This window comes from Oxyura jamaicensis, chromosome 2 (assembly GCF_011077185.1).
Source record: "Oxyura jamaicensis isolate SHBP4307 breed ruddy duck chromosome 2, BPBGC_Ojam_1.0, whole genome shotgun sequence".
NCBI lineage: Eukaryota > Metazoa > Chordata > Aves > Anseriformes > Anatidae > Oxyura > Oxyura jamaicensis.
The window spans coordinates 57761794-57786254 of record NC_048894.1 but is presented as its reverse complement, the minus strand read 5'-3'; the positions used below and the strand labels follow the sequence as shown (position 1 = coordinate 57786254).

The window sequence follows — 24461 nt, the reverse complement described above, 5'->3', positions numbered from 1 at the left end:
ATGCGGTCTAAAGAGTGCTCAGTGAAGGGTGATAGTTACTTTGGTTGATCTCACAAGGACTTTATTGCTTCTGTGGCGCACTGCTGGTTCGTGTTTAGCTTGCTACGTGTTGTGATCCCCTAGGGCCTTTCCAGTAGATCTGCTTCATGACCTACAGGATGTTCATCCTTCCCAAAGGCAAGGCTTTTGTTTCTGTCTTTGCTCATTTTTATGAGGTTCCTGTCAAGTCATTCCTCCAGTCAGACCAAGTCTTTGAGTGGCTGCCCTGCCCTTGAGCTCATTGACTGATCTTCCACGAGTTTTATGTCATCGTGTGCACTTGGTGAGAGTACCATATTGACAGAACAAGTCCAGACCTCTGTGCTACCGTCAGGAGTTACTTCATCTTCTCCAGGAGGAGTGTGACCCATAGACCACAGTTCTCTGAGCCCTACTGTCCAACTAGGTGTTGTTTTTTTTTTTTTTTTTACCCATCTAGCTCTCTGCCTGTTACAACTGTAACACCTGAATTTAGGTATAAGAATACTATGGGAGACAGTGTGGAAGACCTTGCTAAGGTCAAAGTAAGTGACATCTGCGCTCTGGCTTTTCCACAGATACTGTCATTTTACCCTAGAAGGCCTTTAGGCTTGTCAGGCATGACTTACCCTTGGTAAATTTACCTATGCCGAATGTTTTCAGTCACTATTTTCCTTCCTATGCCCTTCCTATGGAAACTTTCTTTGGACGAAAACGCTACCACTGCTGCTGACAAAAAAAGTGAAGAACAGAAGGGGAGTGTCATCTTGTAACCTCTTCTAATTCTTGTTATCTGATGCAGGACCTGAATTCATGTTAAAAGCCTGTGCAGATGGAATTACAGTATTTTTAGGCTAACATGTTGCTGCCATGGAAGGTAGTTTACTGCATATAGCTTACAGCTGCATGCGTAGACAATTATGTTAACTATTTATTTAATTTTTCATTTGGAATTTGTTTAAGATCTTTATAAATTTCAAAAATGAATGCTTTGAACATAAATAATCCTAGTAAATGTATGTTCTGCAGTGTATAGGAACAGTCCATTCTTTTTTCGTGTTTTAGAGAAAAATGCTGATTTTATTTTTTCCCTGTGGCTTTTGAAATAAATTTATTGTGTATTTCCACATAATTCTCTTTCTTTGCTGATTAAATTTTGCTGTATTTATCATGCAGTCGTGTTCATTTGGGTTTTGAATGTAAGCCCTTATTCTCTTGGTAGCCAGTCTATAACAATAGTTCTGCACTACCAAGAACCTGAATATTGTTCCAGATGAAAATAACAGACAAGTTCTCTCTCACCTTACTCTGAGAGCTCATGAAGCAGTTCTTCTGTCAAAGTGTGTGCAGGAGGCAGGGGAAAAACCCACCATCTAGACAGGGGCTGTGTTGCATTATGGGCGTTACTTTTTCTGCTCTGCATCCTGTTGTGTTTACTGCTTTTAATTAAGTTGGCTTTACTGATGATACACTTAGCTTTCCAATTGCAATTACAGCTGCACGAAATGTCAGCAGGTGTGTGCGTAGGGCAGTAATCTAGCTGTTGATTTATTCTTCCATTTGATTTGAAAGCAGCATGGGAGGGAGAGGGGACGCAGCGTAGCAGTTTTTGCATGATTCCGGGCATCTCAAATGGCTGGCACAGTAAAGAAACAGAGACCTGGATTTGGGCCAGGGCTACCAATTTAGCAGCTACAGGAAGGGTCTGTTTGTATATGTAATTCAACTCAGGAATGAAAGTGCACGGGTTGTCTGTTGAAGGAGGGCAGCAGGAACTATCAGACCATCTGTATATAAAGGCAACAGAACCCCACCACCATTGCTCAGCCCTGTGTGGTCTTAAACAGTAATGATACAAAACATCACAACTAGCTTCAATTGCCCATGTCCTTACATTCCTCACTTCAGATAAGGTGCTGGATTCCCTTGATGTTGACAAATCTGTGGATGTTGCAGTCCACCTTAATCACCCACCTACTAGAAGCCTTGAATTTCCTTTGATGGATCAGTTGTCCTGTGCACAACCTGGGGTGAGTCAGGCTACCAAATTTACAAAAAGGTTAGCTTGTAAGAGTGACTCCTGGTGAGGGGAGAGGAATTTAATATCACTGCCTTCACAGGCAGTCAAGCAGGTGACTGACCAAATTTGAGATGTGAAGATCTTGTCTCATCTCACTCAGAGCTGGAGGTTTACCAGGTGTAGGCAGCTTATTCTGAGGGGAAAAAAAAAAAAAAGAGAGGAAGGAGGGAAAGGAGGCAATCTGTCTCTTTGTGAATACTCCTCTGGGAGATGTGAGGTCTGAAATCGGACTCTGCCTTAGGTGGAGCAGGAAATGCAGTCCTACTCCCTTTTACTTCCACAGTTGTGACTTATCGTGAGTGAGTCTCAGTGTTTGCAGTTGGAGCTGTTTGGCTTGGAATGTTCTGTAGAACACTAACTCTTCCATGTTCCAGGAAGAACCCTAATGCAAGGTGGAGAAGCAATTTCTCCTGGCTTCCTGTCAGAGGAAGGCCGGTAGGTGGTTTGAGCTCCAGTGAACTGTGTCAAGGAACACTGGGCCCTAAAGTCCTCTTGAAGTTTCTAACCCTTTCTGGACAGGGAGACCTTGAATGAAAATTTTGAAAGGCTTGATAGCACCTAACTGTTGTCCGTTAGTACCTACGTCCTTCTCAGTGTTTGATCCTGTGGTGGCTTTTTGAGGTAAAAAGGTTGGCTCTGCTCTTTGTTGGAGTTCAGCACCGATACAAATTCCTGGACACCCATCGCCCCCTGCCAGCAGATTGCTCATGATCTCCTGAAGCAGAAAAGGGATTCGGTGCAGTAGGACTGCTTGCCCACTGGGAGAAGTTGAAAATATGAAGAACTAATAGTGTGTTTAATATAGGGCCTGATGATTAACTTTGAGACCTTCTGGTTCCTGCTGGTATGAGAAATTTACACATCCAACTTCAGAAAATTAAAACCTGTCATGGTACAGTTTATCTATGTCTTCCTTTTGCTACAACGCTAAATTAGGCTGTTTCTCTGCTTTGTTCTGCTGAAGAAAGGCCTGAAGTCTTGTTAAAACATGGATATTTGAGATGCTGTATGTTGCCACTGATGGATAAAGCCCAAAGCCACAGTAGGAGCAGAGAAAATGTCTAGATGTGTGTGTGCAGGCCAGAAAGCCAGGAGGCTTTCAACTTTTACAGACAACAAAGAGAATCCCTCTGCAGCGTGGCTTTCCTCTTGGGGTCTGAGGAGAGAGCTGAGGATACAGCAAGCCATTGGGTAGCAGCAGGTTTGTGGCATGGCTGGTTTGATAGCAGCAGCTGAGCAAATACTTCTCAGCTCATAAGAACTAGGGAAGGTTTTACTGTATTTTGCTGAGTTCTTGCACAGAGATAGTGTTTTATAAGCTCTTCACCTAAAGAAGAAGTGAGAAATAATTCATTTTTCAGCTGTTCCCTGCTCTTATTTTTCATCTTTGTGTGAAAGACAGGGGTCAAGTATCTTGTCTCATTGTGGAAGATTTTAATTGTGCCAAAGCTGACAGAAATCTAATCCGAGCAAATATCAGTTCTGTCTCTGTTATTTCTACTCAATAGAAAAAAAAAAATACCTGAAAGCCCCTTTCCTCCTTTTTGACCTTCTTTTTGCCTTACATTTTAACTAGTTAAGAGCTGGGTGATTTCAGGTACCTGGTAACTCTGTCTCGAGTGCTCCCCTGGTTACCAGAAGCAGTCTTTTGCTTCCAAGTACAGATGTTCCACTGAGGTCCCAGCTGCATTTCATCTATGAAGCAGTTATATTCCTTATAATTATATTAGCCAAAATCAGACCTACATATTAAAATATGCTGTTCTTACATGCACTGAGAGATCACCTTTGCTATGTATAACAAGAGTGACTTACCCAAGCAAAGCCAATGGCTGACAGAAAGGTAACCAGATTGTTGCACATAACTACTGAACCAGTGATTTTCAATCTGTTTCTATTTCTTCAGCCCTAAATTTTATCAGGAGAGGTGCATGCCTTTGCATAGCAAATGTAGGTGTGGTTGCTGTAGGCTTGCTTCTGTGGTTTGCTGTGATCCCTTTGAAAGTTTTGGTTCTCCTCAACATTAGCCGCTGGTGTGGTAAGATAAAGACCTTTTTACTAGATCACTCCTAGTCAAAAGTATCTTATTTGTAGTGTGTGCGCGTGTAAGCATGCTCAACATGGATGGCTTTGGGTGCTGAGAACCTGTGACTACAGGTAACCATGATGAGGTTGTCTCCTTCCTTAAAATTAGCCAAAGTAAAAATTATGCCAGGGAGACACAACCAGCTCTAAGACTGAGGCTGGAAAGCAGATGTTGCCCATCACTTCGCTCTACCAGCCAAAGACCTTGCACTTGTTGCTGTTCCTCAAGCATTTAAGTGGATGGCAGTGGAGGGATATGGCATTCACGTTGTAGCATCTTTCTGGAGAGAGATTAAACCACTTTGGGACTAGCTCCTGAGAAGTTGCTTGGGTGAGACACCTGAATTGGACCCTGTGTTTTCAGGAGTGTACTCAACAATTTCCATGCTCAGTGGGCTGCTATAGCAAAAATGGATTCCTTGAGATAACCTCTCCACCGTATGTGTAATGTTAAGCTCACTCACTTGTCTGGTGATCTTCCTCATGTCTGTAGTCAATAACCTGGGTTTTTATTTCCATAGTTGTACAGGCAGTGGCTTTGTTTTGAAAACAGCTTTTTCTTGAAAAATGGAAACGTGCATACAAAATGGCTGTAAATTAATTGATCGGTGGTGAAATGAACTCAGTACAAAAATAATTACCCTTCTTCCAGTTTTTCAGTCTACTTCTTGTTGATTTTTTTTCTCATTCCTCTTTCTTAAGGTCTAATTCTGATTTTTTTGTGGCAGGGTATTGCTCTTGAGCTCAGTGGCATTGTTCCTCATTCGTGGCTCAAGTAACCCCTCTAAGCTTCATCAGGATTGTCTTTGCTGATTGTTGTGTGGTGTTTGCCTGCTTTGTTTTTTCTTTTTTTGTTTCGCGGCTTTTTTTTTTTCTTTGTTCAGCATCATGGCATCCTGGCAGCTGAGTTTCAAGCAGATTAAATATCGTAAAAAAATAAAAATTAAAAAAAAAAAGTTTTTTTTTCCTTATTTATTTTTCTTTTTTTTTTGTCCTTGAACAAATAAATACGTATGCATACTTCAGCTGTCTGCTTTCATCTGTTTAAAAGTAGCAGACCTGACTGAAGGCCCGGCATCGGGTCTGCATGGAGGTGACCCAGTCTCAGTGGTTTATTGCTTCCAGTTCTTATGAACACTTGTGGATCTCCTTCTGGTGTTTTGCCTATGCCAGTATTAGGACCACAGCTGGGACTTTCTTAGCTTCATCTAATGCTACTAAACATTTCCCACAAATCTTTCTCTTCTGTTCTTAATTTCAGTCTCTTGCTATGCCCTCTGTTACTTATATTTAACTCTTCGTTCCAGCAAGGGGTCATAAATGATGCAGCAATCATTTAACTTATCACTGGCATGCAGCCTTTTTTGGAATCACAGTCAGGCTTGGCTACAGAACGCAAGGTAGAAATCACGCAATTTACTGTATTTAAAGGACTTTTGGTTGTGGGTTTTTTGGGTTTTTCATGGTTTTCTTTCACCCTTCCTTCCTCTATCCCTGTATCTAGAGCAGGCTTTCTGCCACCACATGTGGATTAACAATTTGTATTTTGTTCTATGCTTCCAAAAGACATTGCTAGTCAAACATCTTCAATATTAAATCAGATTTTGGCACATGTGATGCAAATAGTTTATAGAGACAAACTAGGAACATGACAGCTTGCGTTTCAAAAGGATAGTGTTGATGGGGAATAAGTTAGACCACTATGACCATACGGTCTACTAAAGACTGTAATCCTTGTTTACGTCTTTAATTTCTCCAGTTTTCATCAAGTGCCGATCAGGGAATTACTTTTAGATGCAGTTCTTTCCTGCAGCAGCTCTGCTAAGAAGGGACTTGTTTGATTATGTAGATGCAGGTATAAATGGAAAAATCACTTCTGGACTGTTAAATCAAGTAGTTGTTATCTGCAGAACACGTGGAAGTACGGGATTTAGTTTTGGTATGGGTATGACCTTATACCCTTCATCTGAAACTTCATGCTTTGCTTGTCCATTAAGGAATAAAGTTTGGCTTCATGATTTAAGTGAAAACACATGTAAAAAGGTTGTTGCTGTGATCTTACAGAGTGTAACTTTGATCCCTGACACAGCAGTTCCTTGGTGTGCTAGTAATGCACGTAGTTAGACGTGGAGATGCATTCATTTCACTCTGCTGAATTATGAATGAAAAGATGTACCTTCTAAATCATAAATCACATTGTGGGCAGTTTCTAAGAGAGAGAGCATATGCTTGGTGAAGTTGCAGATTAGCAAAGCAACTAGTGGACCATGTCTTATCCTACATAATGGATTAAATTTGGATCTGCAGGCATCGCCCTAGGGAAATGCAGATCTTAGATCATTGCTTATGTGTGAAAGAGGGAAATTGGCTTTAGAATAGTCTTCTGTAGGGGATGAACTGAGTCCAGGTTAGATTGATGGTATAGTTCATTGCTCAAGAATGCAATTCTGTCATAACTGATGAGTCCAATTTAAGGAAGACAGAACCAAACGTGACAAATATTTTTTTAATTCCAAGCACTCCTCTGTTTGTTTGCTTGTTTTTGAGTAAAATTTCCCCAAAGCAAAATTGTAATCCAGCATGAGAGGCAGACAGACGTTCCAGGGGGCTATAACTGTTGGGATTGCTGTGTGGAAGGTATACCAGCACTAGGCACAACCAGTCCTTCCCTGTTAAGCAGAGACAATGCACAAGGGTAATTTAAAGGACATGCATATCAATTCAATAAATATGTGTGTGTGTGTTTCATTGTTTTTTTCCGAACCAAGGTCTTAATTCTGCTGGGATTTTCTGTCAGGCAGTAAGAGATAGTACATCAAAGATTGGTTATGCTTAAGCTTGTTTGTTGCTCCATTAATAAGCTGATTTTATTGTCTTATTTTGCCTGCGAATAATAATGGCTTTTATAAGTAAGTTAATTTTGTTGTAATTAGGATCAATGTTGGCAGAAGTTGTGTTGTTTTTTCGTAGCACATTGAACGAAGAACAAAAGACGAGCAGAGCTTTCGAACAGTGCCCGAGCAGTGGTAGCAGCAAATGGCCGCTTGTTCTGCCAGTCTGTTTGAGCAGCTGCTACCAACTGGTGGAAAATACAAACAGCCAGCACATTGCGATCGTGGTACCATCCGTGATTCCAGACTCCTACGTACCTGTGTTCATGCTCACAGACACAAAAAATCAAGCACTTGCTTGCTGTTATAGGTAAAAAGTGGGTGTTACTTGTGTCAGATCTCAAAGAGATTTCCCTCGAGTCATGACACTGGCTTTGACTTCACAGATCAGCCCAGGAAACACAATGCTTAGCCTTGGATGAGTTGCCTTGGAAAGTGTATTGGCTGTTATAAAATGGGCTTACTCTAAACACAGCCATAGGGAGAGACTCCTCAGTCTTTTGCATCTCATTTTGAACCATTTGAAAATGCAGTCATCTGTGTAGGAGACAAAACTCCTTTTTGATGGCCTGTTTGTTTGCCATTCAGTGGTCTCAAGAGCTTCATAAACATTCAGCATTTGAGCCTTTCTGCCTTCCAGCTGGTACCTTCGTCGTCTTTTGCAGGAAGAAAATTGAAGCCACTGACACTTTAAAAATGGTGCTGACTCATAGCCTAGATAATTTAGAGATTAAAAGTAAAAAGTCAATTCAGGTACTACACTCATCATACAGATGCTATTTTTAATATCATTGTTGGAACGACCATAATTACAGATTTTTAAAATAGCCTTTTCCCATCCCTTCTTGCTCTAGAGAAAACAGATGCAAAATAAGCAAGGTAGGGGGAGGGGAGGAGTATGTGTCGTCTCCCAGACTCTGGACTTTAGTTGGAGTCTAATAAAAGCAAAGCTTTTGGGGCTTGGCTTGATCTGGAAAATTATTCTGGGGCTTTCAAGTTAGACAGAGGAGCATTCGATCCTTGTCCCGTGAGGTGCTGTGTTGAGGAGCGCGTGTGGAGGCCGAGGTGCAAAGTGCCCACAGCCCCCAAACCCTTCAATTTTGGGGCCTCAGTTGCATGAAGAAGGGCTACAAGAGGGCAGTCCCCTGGTGAGTGATCCTGGGAGCTCATTCCCTGTCTTTCACAGATCGGAGCATGGCTCACTCTTTTGAAATGCGGAGCGGCAAGAATCGATGAGAAGTGTTTTTATATACTAGCACAGTTGCCCCACAGAGTAGACCTCCAACTCCATCCTTCTGGAAGGACTTACAGGCCGTTTCCTCTGCTTTTCTGGCCCAAAGAGCCTTAAAAGCCCTTGCTGTGCAGCATCAGCAAAAGGGCAGGTGCTTGTTGGTGTGGATTAACAGCTGTTAATGTGTAAGAGCATCAGGGTTACTGCCACTGCTGTTTTAGCAGAAGGCAGAGGCTGCCCCGCCATTTTGTAAGATCCTGACAGTGCATTTAAGGCTTGTCTTTAAAGCTCCCGCTGGGTCGGTCTGCATGGGGAGCATGGAGGAATGCTTTATTTCTTGGCCCCAGGCAGGCTCAGTGTTACCTTGCAAAGTCTTGTTGGTAGTTTTCTGGTATTTGGTAGTTTTCTGTATGAGCCTTTGTTAGGGTCCTGGCAAGCTTTAAAGAAGAAATGTTGGTGATTGGGGCGCTTTCTGGCCCAGGGACAGCAAAGTGGGTATTTTTTCCTCTGGTGTTAGCAGCTTACTGTGCTCAAATGCCAAACTGGGTGTCTGAGCATAAGAGTGGACCTTGCTGTGCTGACCAAAGTATCAGATCCTCAGGCTTTACTAGAAGAAATCCTGCCTGCCTGTCATCAGAAGGGTGGATGCAGTTTTCAGTGGCAGATTATGTGTCTGTAGATCCTCCTCCTCTGCCCCCAGTTACAGGCTGAAGCCTGTGAGACTTGATGAATTTTCTGAGTGGAGGTGTGTTAATTGAGCATGTCACTGTGTAAATGTCTGTACAATTACCCAACTGGTTTTTTAGCTTTGCGTACAAGTATGGGAGCACAATTATGTAGTTGGGCAAATTTTCCCAAACCCAGATGCTTAATTCAACGTGCTCATTGAACATACAGGAGTAACCACCCTTAAAAAGATTGATCCAGTTGTGATACCCACCTCTTCCTTTGGTATGTGTGGGTAACCTGAGTATTTCATCCAAGTCTGTCACGTCCCATGGTTTCTGTGTTAACCTCTGTCCTTTATCCCGCTAAACATGTAGCGTGTTTCCTTGGTTTGGAAATGGCAGTTACCATAGAAATTGTTCAGAGGCTGTTGCTGTTAACGTATGTGCTGGCTCGGGTTTGAGTGAAGCTGTGCCTTGTGCTCACAGTGGCTGGTGCTATAATATTTTTAAAGCTGTTCCATTCCATATGAAATACTAATTTGAAATACATTGTTGGAGGAAAGCCTACTGAAATAATGGGAGTCGTTGGCAGCTGCAGTCTGCTGCAACTTGTGGAAAGCAAAAAATGCCTTTAAAATTGCTAATAATGGTACACTTGAAGTTTTTTTCTGCACTTGGTGTTTTCTGTGTTTGAACGCTGCCAATGTGCGAAGAATGAGTGATCTGGCAGTTTTTGACTTTGTAATTCTCGACTGTTGCAGTGAATAAAACCCCAAATGGCTCATGTTTGATGTATGCAGCATTCATTTACTGTGAAACAAAACACAGTAATACCACTTTTCTTTGTAGCATGTCCTCTTATATAAAATTAAATGCTAAAATCAGTATTTTTGAGGCGGCTTTGAAAGAAGCGTATAGGAAGGCAGTTTCAGTAAGACATACAAAGCTTCTGGGCTGTGCCATGGATCTGTACACCTGAGCGACAACCTTATCCAGCCACATGTGGTTTGCTGTTAGCAGTTCAGCTGGACTTCTTTCCTGGTGCTAGCTCTGGGATCCTACACTGCGGGGTAGTCTCAGCGAGCTTGTATACCTGGCAGTTGAGGAGTGAGGACCGTGGTATTTTCTTATTCCTACAACTTCCTGGACCAGGAGCAACTCCAGGAAAATGGACAGGGTGCAAGGATCAGGCTGGGGTTACTGGCTGAGATGTTAGCTCCTTCGCAGCCCTAAATAAGCAGTGGTGCCTGTCCCACAGCAAGAGCCCCAGCTGTGCTTTGTGCCAGCAGGGCAGCAGTTGTGGGTTTTGCCTTCCAGGCTCACAGTGATGTTGTAAATAAAGCTTCTGGCAGGGGGGGCTAGCAGCATCTGAGTCAGGGACTCGTCTCTGCTTGTGTTTAAGCTCTGTAGTGTTAATTTAAAACAAGTGAATTTGCTGGAAGTTTTATGTTGAGTTTATATTCCCTTCCCCAGTCTGATCTGGTGCTGTTTGTTTTGCTCTGAGTGGCAACCACTCCCCTAACATACTTTTATCTTTTTTCCTGTGCAGATGTCGCTCCTATGAGGATTGCTGTGGTTCAAGATGCTGTGTAAGAGCTCTCTCTATCCAGCGACTATGGTACTTTTGGTAGGTCACAGCTAAATTTTGATTTTAATGTTCCCAGTGTCTTTTCTTGTTGTTTTTGTAGGACGTTAATCAGGGTATTGCCAGCCCTAGTATTTTAAAATAGTTACGAGTATGTGGTAATGGATACGTGTGTGCATAAATGCAAGGACTTTATTTTTTTGCTTATACAGTCCTCTTGATGCTCCCAACAATAACAACTGTTTATATGACGAGCAGTGAGAAAATATTGGAAAAGGAGGCTACTTGTGTCAGATTGGCCTGTTTCTGCATCTTGTTGGGCTGTACAGGCAGGGGTCTCACATTTGTCCTTACACCCATCCCAGCTACTACCAAATGGCAGCATTTGCCCAGTTTTGTTGGATGCTGAATTTTAAAAGGAAGTTGCATAAGGAGAGTTGTGTGCTCATGCAGGGTTTAAGAAAGTCCTGCCTGATGAATTGAGGCTTCAATTAAAAGGAAAGAGTAGTACATTTATGACTGTGAGGATTTTACTGGAGATGACAGCAAGGGAGAAGAAGGCAGAAAGATTTGAGCTTGCGAAACCAGCAGCTCGGTAATCTGGATAAAGCTTAAACTAATCATGTTCATATGCATAACGAAAAAATAAGGTAAATTCTTTTTAGAGAGGAATTTAAGAAAACACCTGAATAAAACCTTCTCATTACAGTAGAGAGAAAGCAAAAGCTCTCCTAGAAAACCTGGCTTTAGGAATTTTTATAAAGAATTTGAAGACTGCTTAAAAAAAAAAAAAAGCCTTCAAAATTGAAATGAATAACCACTGAAAAACAGAAGCCTGATATAATACAGAGATTTCCCAAAGCAGACTGTGGGATTTCAGTGTACAATCCTTAGTGATATTACTGAAGAGTTCTGCATCTGAATCCCTAGAGTGACGTTGTAAATCTCTGTTTTTCTGTTCAGAGCAAATCATTTGCAGGAACGCAGCCAAAAAGGAATGCATTAATTTTGGCTCAGGGAAACAGGACCTCATTCTGCTCTTGTGTCCACTGTAGAAACAAGATCAGAATTTGACCCTTTGCATAAAATACCTCCCACTGTCATGCAGTGTCACAGTTCCTCTCAGGCCTCTGGGAGTGCTCCAGAGGAGATAAGTGTGGTGTGTAGGCTTGCCTCTGGCCAACTTAGGCAGAAAAAATAAAAATAAAAATGCTCTTCTTGCCTCCAACCTTTCCAAAAGAGTACAGCTTTATTGCCTTCCAGAAAAGGGCCCTGAGAATAAAAGAAATAAGGTGGCAATTAAAGTCGAAGAACCATTTAGGTTTACTGGAACTTGCATCAGTCACTGCTGCATCTGATAACTAATCAAAGAAACACAGGGAAAGTCACTGTTTGAATTAAAGTACTTTTAAAAACAAAATCTCCTGATGTGCTCTTGCTGCATATGTCTGTTCTCACAGCATCAGGGCAGGAGAATAATGAGGAAGCCTTAGTCAGGTTGGAAAAGGAGCTGAGGAGAATTGAAGTAAAATAATGTCCTTTTCCTTAACAATGTATACGTTGTCTAGGAAGCACAAAACAAAACCTGTCCTTTTCACTGCTCAATGCTTTAGTCTTCTTGCTTGAACTTAAATGTCAGTTACCCAATTTCCCACGGGAGACAAAATTACAGTGTTACTCATTTAAGAACATCTAAGAATCTTCCTTTAAGAGCAGCTGCAGAATGACATTCCTGTTTGTACAGCCAGACCTCCTCACCCCAAACCTACCGGCCAGCCTAGGTGCTGCGAGAGCTAGACTTGGGTCCAAGATGGGCAGTTTGTACAGATGTGGAATTTCAGTCCAACAATATGGGAACAAAGGTCAGATATGAACCTGAAGTACCCAAAAGTTCAAGGGTGTTTCAGGTTCAGATTTGTATTTTATATACCAGTACACATTGAACACATATAAAGCACAAGAAATGTCCACAGTATGTCCACAAGTGCCCCAAGGTATGGCGATCTCAGATGCCATAGGTCTGCTCTCTAGAGACAAGCTGTGCAACCTAAATGATGCTGTGGTATTAGAAACCCCAACATAAGCCATAGGCTGATGGCTGATAGGTGGTACTCTTTCGTTCAGTGAACAATCTCAGTTTGAGAGCTGCCTGAATGCAGGTGGATTTTGACCTCCTTCCTCTCTTTGCCTAGGTTCCTTTTGATGATGGGAGTTTTGTTCTGTTGTGGAGCTGGTTTCTTTATCCGAAGACGGATGTACCCTCCTCCACTAGTAGAAGAACCTACTTTTAATGTGTCTTACACGAGACAACCAGTCAACACTGCATCAGGTCAGAGACTGCTCACTTAACAAATTTCATTAATATCTCACATTTGCCAAGGCATTAGAAATAGTGTGGGTTAGTTTTTGTTTGTTTTCTTTTGGGAGTGGGTGGGTAGGTTTACTTTTTGAAAACTGGGGGATTTGGACAAGGAATTGCCCTGCACTAAGCCATTTGGCCACCTCCTCTGAGGAATGAAGTTCTGCCTTCCAAATGGCATCATGCTGCCGCAATGTGCAACAGTATTTTGAAACCCAGGATAACAGGACTTCCAGTTTCCTTATGTTATGGTTCCTAGCATCTTTACAGCTGTGTACCCATGAATGGGATGGCAAGTGCGCACTTTGCAGTGTAGACAAGGTGATAGGTAGCCAAAATCAGCAGTGACGTTTTCTTCATGTGAGGAATATGAAAAGAGTTTTAAATATAGTTAGTAACGTTTGGCAGGGGTGCAGGAAAGCCCAATATTATTCTTCTGTGGTCTGGCAGTATTGCAAGTCTTCTCTTTCTGATTTGCCTTCCATGTTCTATACTAGTTTTTTTTTGTGGCAAAGTTCTGCCTTTGTCAGTGTGATTGCTCTCTGGTCAGTCGTGGCTGTGAGCATCAGGAGGACCTACCTAGTGATAGCTTCTCCGGCAGTACTGTTTCTAAGCTTCTTATGTCTTACCCTCTGGCTGTTAGAGAGTCACAGTTGGGAGAATCCTGCAGAGTTAAGACTCACCTGTAAGCAGAAGATGTCTGTACCTGGTGGGAGCATTTTAAATGCAGCTGCCTCTAGTTGGAAGATGCGCAGTGCTGAGGTTACACCTGAATGCACGTTCAGGTGCTTGCCTTTTCCCAGTCTCAGCAAGGCCAAACCGAGACTTTTTAACCAGTCTCCTGATGGCAAAAGACAGTGCTCACACTTGCCTGTGAAGGCACACATACGCAGGCTTGCTTGGTACAATGGCACTTTTCTTCCTGGGCTGTCATTTTGTCACAAGATAAATTACAGCGAGCTTAAGCCAGAGAATAACAACTTTTTCTGACAAGTTTTTACGAACTGGCAATTTGTTTTTGTTTCACACTGCCTTGGAAGTGGAAATACAAGTGAGTATTTTGCATTGAAGAGGAGGATATCTCTGAAAATCTGCTGCCTCAAACTTCTTTGTTAAAAATAATTTTCTGATCCATTACATCTCTGTGCCACACCAGACAACCTCCTTAGAAAAGTGTCATAAAAAACATTTTAGTGAGCTGTGACTACGACCATTGTACAGAGATGGGGCATTCAGGCTCTCCCCTCCATCATGCGTGCTGTTGGACACCCTCATGCATTGTTCAGATTTTTGAAATGCTGTCTTGCATTCTTAAATGTGTGCTCATAGACATGCACTTCTCCCTCTCTGTCACAGGTCTGCATGGATAAAGAGACATTACAGACACAAACTATCACTCTATTCACTTTTTTTTTTTAATCCTAAGTTTTTTCTTGTTGTTGTTTGTTTTTTTTTTTTTTTTTTTGGAAAGCATCCATTCAGCATCTGGTTTTCTGCTTTCCACGCATTTCCCCAGAGAGTATTTATTTTTCAGCAGTGGAGGTTTGGAGGCGGGGAATGAAACTAACTAGAGGATATTTTTAAGCCTGAAAAATAACTCCAAGATTATGTAAACAAGGAGCGTCTTTGGCTGGATTGGTGAATGCCAGATTTAATTTTAGAACGTGTTTTTAGTTTTTCGTGACACCTCATGGAATACAAACTGTGGGCAAATATAAAATAAGCCCCAGACCTTTGGTAGCTTGCTTGTGCCACCTACTTCCAGATTGCTGTTGCTGTTTCTAAAAGCTTTGGGATCTGAGCTAAGCCCACCAAAACTTTTTTGTACTTGTTTTGCTGAACTTGGAGTCAGTCTCTCAGCAATCCCAAGTGCTTTCCCTATTCCTTGCTCTCTGTCCTGCACCTTTTTGTTGTCTCTGTTGTGATCCCCTGCTGTGTGGGCTTGTGAGGTGCTGCGTGTGCCCTAGTTCATGGCTTCCTTTTTGAGTTTCTGTGTTCTGAAGGACAGCTGGTGGTGCAGAAATGCAATGAAAATGCTGGGTTTGGAAACACCAGTTTTTCTAAAAAAACAGAGTGCAGCGAGCTAGCTACCTTACCTCTTTTCTCCCTGTGCACCTGGAAACCGCAGAGCTGAGCAGGATTTAAGTTTTAAACAAAAAAAGCTTAAGAAACAGTGTTCTGTGCTAAGAGGATATTAGCACAGACTCTGGAGAAGGACCTGGGTCCTTTTCCCAGCCTGGCTCTCCTGCAGCTGCATGCTAATGCCGTGTAGAAGCGGGACAAGGGTTTCTCATCTCCACAGCAAAGGAAGAGAGGCTGTGGAGCAGCCTTTTTCGCTTACATAGGCAAAAGGAAAAAAAAATCTTCTTGTTAAGAAGGAAATAACTGCATTCATGATCTGCTTTCTGTCCTCTTGGCTGATAAGCATCCAAAAAAAACCTCCTGAGCCAGACTCCAGGCTCTGGGATTAGTTGCATCCGTGGGCATTATGGCTTGACCAATCTGATCTTAATATTCTAAGGGTGCGTTTTTGGATGCAGTATGCAAGTCCTTCCTGAATGCTTAAAGTACTAAAGGATGCCTGAAGCTTCAAGATGCCTGTGTTCCTTCTGTGGTAATACCGAGTCCTAGAGTCAGCAAGTCATGAAAATGAAAGATTGAGTTGAAAATCCCTTAGAGGCTGTTTCATTATAGGAAAGACAGACTACTACCAAAAGAAGAAAGCATGTTGCTCAGACAATATATATATATAAGCTTCCAGTCCAGCCTCATTTAAAGAGACAGAGAGGAAGAAAAGGGAACTAATTAACATATTGAGATAGAGGCGCTCTGTGACTTTATTGCCAAAATTGCATTCAGTAGTCTTCCACTGGACATTGTGATGTCTGAGGAGGGTTACATGCTATTTCCATTACTCCTCACGGCAGCGCTCTCTGCTACTCCTCATGTGTCACGATTAAGGAATTTAGTGTTTGATTGCAAGTTTCCGTTCCTTGTCCCTGCAGGCTCCGCTGTCGTTTCCTAAATTTAATCTGTGCTGAACAATATTGTCCCATTTTGTTAGCCAGCCGTAATTGGCTTCAACTCAGACTTTTGCTTTGTACGTGTTTACTCCTTAGCCATATCCTGCCTTAGAGGGAAATGGGTCTGTCTGAGATGTGCTCTGACGCACAGGAGAACCCAGGATGTTGGAAAATTATCCGTGAAGACCTCTTTGTCTCAGAAGACTTTCCACCTGAGCAGGGAGGTGCAACAGGAACCCCCTTTTGGTCCATCTGAGATTGCTTTCTGTAGGCATGACAGCTTTCTTTCTGGAGAACTAAGCAGGGCTCGCTTTCACATAGCATTTCGCAGGGGCAGTGGTGCACTTCGCTTCACTAAGTTATTTCCATGGCATGCAAAACTGAAACTTTTTGGTGAAATCTTGAGAAGTGAATGTAGTCTGGGTCTTCCCTGGAATGGGAGAAACATGGCTCCGTGTCCTTGGTCTGGTGAACACTTGGTGAGTGCACAGAGCACAGGGACACAGTCTCTCCTGCCCCTGGAAGAGCATGACTGCTGTCTGATGTTGCTGCTGCTGTTGATACCTTTTCTCTCCTTCTTTCTTCCAGGGTCACAACAGCCTGGCGTGCCGTATTACACAGATCCAGGTGGACCTGTGATGAATCCCATGGCTATGGCTTTCCACGTCCAGCCCAACTCCCCGCAGGGAAACCCGGTTTACCCGCCCCCACCTTCCTACTGCAACACGCCGCCTCCCCCGTACGAGCAGGTGGTGAAATCCTCCACGTGAGGACTGTGTGGCGCTCTGACCTGACTGTGTGAGCAGAAGGTGCCATTGCAAAATGACCGAGATGGTGGGCATCTGCCCTTTTGAACACTTGCTAGTTCTCCGCGTCCTCTCTCCCTCCCTTCCCTGCACCTTTCCTCATTAAAGTTACTTGCAAAGGGGTGATTTTTAATTTTTTTTTTTTCAGTAGAAGTGAATTTTTCTTTGTCTTCAAAATGAGAGAAGTTGTCTTTGTAATGCTTTTAATGGAAACCTATATTTAAAACCTGTATGTCTTTCTCTTTATTTATTGTTTGTTTCAACCGTGTGTATAATCGCATTGTGGCAGGCTACCGGTCGCAGCTCTTTATGCAACCTCAGAGTGACGTGCACTCTCCCAAAATGGAAGAAATGCCCTCGCCTAAGGGAAACTACAGAGAAAGAGGGGAGACATAGAAAAATCAGGGCAATGCTTTAGCAGAAATGGTGACCACCATCATTTTGTTTATGGTTTTCTTGTAAAACTTGGTTCTGATGCACAACAGAGAGGCGCTGTGGTAGAAGGTGCTGAGTGAGTGGGGCACCACTGTTGGCTGAGTCAGGCAGCAGCTTTGCCAAGTGCCCTAGCGCAGAGACCTTCACTACTTGAAATGGTGCACCTAAAAACAAAGAACCGGGAGCCGCGTGTTTCTTGGCCACCACCTGGACTCTGCCTGTGTGAGCTGCGTCCTGGCTCCCCTTGTTTTGCCAAAGGTGAGATTGTGTGAAACAGCTGATGACCTAAACGTGGGTAGTGAGCGGGGAGTGTTAGAACCTCTGAACTACTTGTGCTTGTGCCTCTAGACTAAACGGTTAGAAATAATGAGATACGTAAGAAAATCTTCTTCCATAATTTGGAGAACAATTACAGTAAGGGGGAACGGGAGCACATTTCCCTTTTAAATTGATGGGAACTTTGTCACTGAGAAGTAATACTTTTTATTATGGTCTTGCTGCTGCCACAAAGAGTACAAAGAAGAGCTGTCACATCCGGGTGACGGATTTGTAAAACACTCTCCTCTCTAGGATAAATAAATAACTTTTTGGGACTTGTGCTTAAGAGCAGTTCCTTAACCTGATGCACAAATGGCTTGGTTTTGCAGTAGCTCTTTGCATGCTTTGCTTTGTTTCCCAATTTGTCACCTCATGCTTGCAGCCAACTAGTCGACACCTTCAAAGAAACAGAGTCCCTTTTCCTATGAGGGCTTTCAGACCCATCTCCAGCCAGGTCACAGAGGTCACCGAGGTAATTTTGAGTAATTCGAAGACTTGTGTTGCTCAGGGAGCAAGAGTTTTATTGTGCTGCTAAGGCTTGCCAGTGGCTTGTGAGAATTTGTTCCTAGGCAGCAAGTTAGATTTGTGGAACTGACAGGAAAGAGCATCCCTTTCATCAGAAACGTGAGTATCTAACAGAAAACACTGTGGGACACTGTGGTTCTGAATGCTGCTGGTGCTGGTAGTAGTCTTCTGGAGCAGAGCGAACTTCTGAGGAGCTCATTCCAGCAGAACTTGGGTGAAATTGTAACCAAAGTCGTCATTTGACAGGGAAGGGAAAATAACTGTTTTGCAACCTGCTCTACTGATGTGTGGTGGGGAGACCTGCTTGGTTTAGCAGCATCGAAACGCTGGTTCACGTTGTGATGTTGGTGTTGTGTTCCCCAACACCCTCCCTTGTAACCTGCCTTCTGTAATGACCAGTGGCTGCTCAGAGTCGGGGAAAACTCTGTGTGTGACACCATCACTTGTAGGATGTGGTGAGAGCTGCAGCTCTGGTGCATAAGGATGGGTGATTCCCAGGTGGCCTCAGAGATGTTCAGAGCATTGCAGAGCTGATTCCTCACCAAGAGGGACTCCAGGGAAGTCAGAGCCAATGCGGGGGGTAGATCCGTGCTCTGAGTTTGCCCTTGTGTTACAGTCCTTGCAGGGTTCACCTGGACCATATCCTACTAGGTTTGCTTAAGTTCAGCATACGTTTAAAAGTACTGAATAATTTCACCTTAGGCCGCAAAATACTCCTGCATATGGTGAGAGACCGTGCTTTCTGTTGTGCTAGTGGGATTCCTGTGCTCTGTTCCAGAAAGAGGTTTGCCCGGTCTCTTGCTTATTGTTACAGAGAGTGCTTTATGGATTAAAATTCAGCTGTCCACTTTCTAATACTTTCTCATTGTTCTCTTTCACTGCACTTCCAAATGAAGAAATGCAGGCAGTCTGGGTAAGCCTTCTGACTGGAAATTTATTAACAGTGAACCTCGGAAGGACAAAAATCGTAGTTTCCCAGAGCTGATATGAGTAAATGATGTACCTAGAGCCAAATCTTGTAACCTTTCTGTCATTGCAGGTGTTTCGATAGGCAGAGCTTGTCTCTTTCATTTGAAGTTGTGAAACACGGAAATGGCTTCTTGTGTCATGTAAACACCTGGAGACAACTGCCTGACAAGTGAATCCTTTGATTTTCTTAACTAATATCAAGGTTTTCTGCACAAACTTCATCATGCGTGGGAGGACGAGAAGGAATGGGCAGAGTTGTGCACTCCCCTCTCCTACCGCAGTGCCGCCCAGAGCGCCATTAGGGTCACCTTGTCTCACCCCCAGTATATCGCAGGCTGGAGAACCGCCTCCGCTCACCCTCACGTTGCACCTGAGGCAGTGCAGAAATGCTTTTCAGATATGTTTTGATGGTAAAATGCTTTCCCTTTCTGTGCATCATAATAAGGGACAAAGCATGCACTTCTGCGTCTGCAGTATAGGCTCAGTGGACACTTCAGAGAGGAAAAGATACATTTTGTATGTAAGGTCCATCACATGGTTATGCATGCCATAACTATACATATTTTCTAAATTTTTCTTCAAAATATAAGGCTATGTATGGCACTATGGTGGTGTAGACACTATATATATATATTTTAAATCCAACATTTCATTTTCTGTCAGTAGAATGACAACGGACTTGTGATGTTAGCAGATATTACATCCTTTTGTATTATTAAATGTATCTGAGAATAGATGTTTTCTTGATAATGTTGAATAGGAACCTTTTATAGTAAATTCTCGTACCGTACATTGAAGTTCCACTTCTGGTGAAGTTTTCCTGAAGCCTGGTTGTTCTTTGTGTGGGGTGGTGGATGACACTACCTCTTAGAAGACATACACTCCTCTTCTAGCAGAATTGCTTGGTCTTCTCTTGAAAGCCCAGGGCCGGTGTGGGCATCCCTATGAATTACTTGCAGACTGTTTACATGCCTTTCCTCTTGTTGCTTTGCCTTTCAAAGTGTTTAGGCTTCCTCTTATCTCCCCCTCCCTTATCTTTTATATATGTTAGGTTGAAAAATGGTGAAGGAGAAAGAAGGGAGAAGCCCTGTAACTTTTCCTAGGGTCATATCAACAATGTGAAGTGGCTCAGGTATGTGTATTGCATGCTTAGCAAAGCTGGGTTGGTGGGCTGGAGGATGGAGCAGAGCTTGGGCTTTCTACACTCTCGGGCTTCTATTGCTCCTAAAATTTGTGCGGGTTTTCTTTTGAAATGTGTTTTTTCTTTCTTTTTTTTTTTTTTTTTTAAGTAAGTTCAGATGTTGCTATACCTCTAACCATTTTCATTGCTCTTTCCTGAGGTGTATTTTTAAGGCTCCTAATATTAATGAGCAGATATAAAAGCATCATCTCTTGAATAGCAAGCAGGAGAGAATGCAGGGCTAATTGTTCATGAACGTGACCTTCCACGTGGCAGGGAACTGCTTCCCCCACAGGGATTTCCACGTCAGATACTTCTGGTTGCTGCTACTGTTTCTCCCTCTGGCGCACCGCGGGTTTTGGTGTCTCATTGTCCATGGAGGTGGTGGTCCATCTGGCTGCAGAACCAGCTGCGTGCCCTGGGGCTGCTCTGGCACTTGGGAGCCCAGGCTGGGGTGTCCTGAGGGCACCATGTGGAGGTCAGGGTATGGGTGGGTATCAGCCTCCTGTTGCAGTAGTGCTTGATACGAGGGATTTAAATGCCCTAAGGAGGACTTGGGCAGAGTGGAGGTGCTTAGACCCAGCCAGGGGAGAAGCAGAATATGAGTGATGCCCTCTTGAGGCCTGCTTTTTGGCAGTGCATCCTGAGAACATCTCGTGTCTGATGGGGCAGCGATCAGGAGGAACATGCCGAGGTGGTCCCTGTGGGTAAGAAAACCTTTGAGGTTTCTGCTGCTGCGACCCTTTGGGGTGGGAGGGTTGTCAGTCCTTGTCTGCCACATGGAAGTCTCCAACGAAGCGGCTTTAAAAGAAAGGCATCACTGGTGACTCTTGGTGTACCTTGCCTGAACGTCCAAGGCCTGGAAGAAAAGCCCTGGCTGTGTTGTGGGGTAGGCAGGGAACGTGCCCTTCCTGTGGCTGGTTTCATTGTCGGTCCTGTCTCAGTAAAGCACAGCAAAGGCTGTGGAAGGATGGCTGGGCTCTGCTTTTGTTCCTCCCTAGGAACTGTGCAGAGAGGGAGTAAGCAGAGGTATTTATAGACTCATGAGGATGCCGTGATCATCGTGTGGAGCTCATGCCTCCAGGTACAGTCATCAGATTTCTCTGCAGCATTTCTTAGACTCCGTAGCTCCAAGCAGGGAGGCAGCCATCTCCTCACTCATGCAGCAAAGCTCCCTGACCTCGGGAGTTCCATGGCCACAGACCTGGCCTCATCTTTGATTTTGTCTTGTTTCAGGTTCCAGCTGCAGGCAGGTGCTCTGCATCACCTGTACAAACACTGTTATTTTAACTTCTGTGGCCATAACCAGTGAGAGCCCCCATCATTATATAGCAGCAGCACAGCGGTGCTGAGCCATGAAGCCGAATTACTTGGGGTAGGGAGGGAGCAGTGCCTAAAACCCCCACGTCCCTCATCAGTTGGCTTGGTTGGAAAAATGGGCTGTGTGGTGGACGTGTGTATGGGGGGTCTGCTCCCCTGGTGGAGGGATGAGCTCATTTCTTGAGCATCTTTCAGGTCATTACAGGCTTTGGCTACAGACACCCGAACACCTTGAGCTTTGTTTTGGATTACGTTAAATGGATTCGGTGCCTGATGACTGCTAAGGGTAACACTTGGGGCAGGCTCCTCCATGCTCTAGAAGTGTGCTCTTTGGCAGAAGAGACCTTCTTATGCTGTGGTTTAGGGGGCAAGCTGGAGGACAAGAAGGGTGTGTAGGCACCATGTGCCTCCCCTCGCCTCTGTTGTGATGGATGCAGGCAGTGCCAGGGAGCTGGTAGTGTGCTGCGTGCCCATGCACTGCAGACAAAGCGCTTGCTGGCTCAGTTTGGGCAGAAAATCAACCCCAATCCTGACCTCTACTGCAGCTCTGCCTCGTGTGGCAGAGGGGCAGGGCTGCAGGTGCAGGGACAGCTGGGTTGCCTGGGCATGCACCAGCCTTTCAGCTGCTCTGGGCAGCTTTGGGAATTACTTTTCTTCAGGGTTTTTCTCCCCCTGGCATGTGGCTCACATCTCCACAGCAGGAGGCTGATGCCTCGCTCCATCTCATTTCTCCCATCAGAAGAAAACCAGCCAGGAGTGCTTCTTTCAGCAGACAGGCTGAAGCTCCCCCTTCAGCCTCTGGTGACGCCCGTCAGACGTCTTCAGGCTTGTGCTGAAGGTAAGGGCTGGCTGTGGCCAGAACATCTCGGGGCTGATGAGGAGCAAGGCAAGACTTAGCAGCACTGTAAATGTTCTCAGGCAGCAACTCCCTTCCACTCAGCTCACATCCTCTTCCCACACCCCCAGAAAGCTTAATAACAATTAAGCATCTGGATAATAATCTCCACCCTTCAAGCACTATGCCTGTTATTTTTCTGATTTACACCAGCTCAAGCAAGTAGCAAAAAACCAGCCAACCACTCTTACATATGAGAGCAGTTGTTATGCTGCTCACAGGCTGGAGACAAAACAAGGAATCACTGCTGAAGTGGAGCAGGTTAAAATGCAGCAAGTGCTTTACAAACCTAGCTCACTGCTTTAGAGTCGCTCCTCGTCACTAGCAGTCAGTAGCAGAGCAGCCACCGAAGCTCCCTGACCTCTGGTATTATTGGTGTATACCTGTGCACGCATTCTTGCCTCTCCTCTCAACCTCCTCCTTCCTGGTGTGACCGAGCGCCTCGTCGCTGACAGAAGAAGGGCGAACTTCACCTACAACACAATCGAGCTGCTTCCTTGTGGCCCAATAAATAGCAGGCTGACTAATCGGTTGTGCTGCAAATAGGACCTGGTTTGACAAGGATGGCACCAACCCTGCCATTTCTGTTTGGGCTCCCACCAGCCACTGCCTTGCAGCTGTTCCTGCTTCATTATCACGTCAGGGAACGATAACGTGACAAGCTTTTTTGTTTTGTGGGTGGTGTTTTGCTCTTTTCTTTCTTTTAAGCCCTATGACAGTTTATGCTGCTGTGAAAACAAACAACTGGGACTACATTTTTTCCAACCAACTCTCCAGCTTATGCGGTACACAAAGGAGCAAAGAAGGTATTGCTCTTTCTTCCCTGCTTAACTCAGGTAAACAGACGGCTCAGTTTTACATACATAAACACAAAACAGCCACGTTTTGGCAGACACCTTGCCAGATAATGGATTATCGGTTTTGTTTTATCTACTTAAAACACGTCGCTGCTAATTCAATGGGTAACAGAACTGGCCAGGATCTTTGCCAGGCCCGTGGCTGTGGGAGCCCTTCCCCCCGCTGCCCTGTGTCTGGGGCCGTAGCTGCTTTTGGGGATCCTACAGTTTGTATGTGATGAGAGGGAAGCTACTAGAGACAGCATGCAAGGGAAGAGCCAGCACAAAACACTTTCTCCAAAGCAAGGACTAGAAAGGAGTGCTATTGAAGAGGAGAGGTACAAGTGGCAGCCACTGTCCCAGGCTGCTGGGTGCAGCAAGGTAGAAGGGACAGCTTTGCAGCTGCGGAGGAGAAGCAGTGGCTGAACGCAGGTCACTGATGCTCCCTGTGTGCAACCTGTGGGCTGGGTTCCTGCACCTGTAAATCAACATGGAAGAAATGAAAGCACATGGACAGTGTACAATTTTGCCAGGAGAAGCAGACTGCTGTGTCAAACCACCCTGACACGGCGTGGCTCAGGCAGCACACCGCTGCTTAGCTATTACTTGAGACACAGCAGAAAGGTTTCCTCCCACCTCTCCGTCCTCTCCTACCTTACTCTTTACTGTCTGAAAACAGCGCTTTGGTGGTGGAGAACTACTAAGTGCGTGCGTGGAGGGCTTCTCTAATATTCCGAGGTACAGCTTCCTCGAGAGGGAGGAACATAACTGTGTACAGATCAGGCCTCTACCTACAGATCAGAAATAATGCTATTAGATAGAGAATAAAAGAAAAAGCAGTTGCTCTCAGCAGCAAGGAGGACTACAAAGTGGCTTTCTGAAACAGAAGTACTGTTATACATATACTGCAGTGTACTTGGAGTTTAATTCTGTTAAATCCTACCTGGAGAAAAACCTCAACCTGTCTTAAAGCTGGAAAGCAGATGTTAGTCAGCTGAACAGAGATTTCATATATGTGTTCTTAAAATCAGTCCTAAGTAAAGCTGTAGCTGCAAACTGTTCAACAGGACCTATTTCACCAGAGAGCAAAGAAACGTTGCACTCGGGTACTAAGCAATCCAGACTAAAATCACCCATGAGAAATGACAGCAAAGAGGCCTTCAACAGTAGTGAAAAGTGAAGGTTAAAAAAGAGATTTGCCCCTATTCTGGCACTTCTGTTAGATCCTGCAGGACTA

General features: G+C 44.1%; 1 protein-coding gene across 1 annotated transcript in view; it reads left to right on the top strand.

The window, feature by feature from the left end:
• Positions 1-17799, top strand: part of VOPP1 (VOPP1 WW domain binding protein) — a 65025-nt gene extending 47226 nt beyond the window's left edge. Inside the window, exons 3-5 of the mRNA XM_035316941.1 lie at positions 10523-10600; positions 12751-12887; positions 16529-17799. Of these exons, the coding sequence (XP_035172832.1) occupies positions 10523-10600; positions 12751-12887; positions 16529-16710 (397 nt within the window). The 3' untranslated portion in view covers positions 16711-17799. The remainder of the gene's footprint in view (positions 1-10522; positions 10601-12750; positions 12888-16528) is intronic.
• Positions 17800-24461: the final 6662 nt, after the last annotated feature.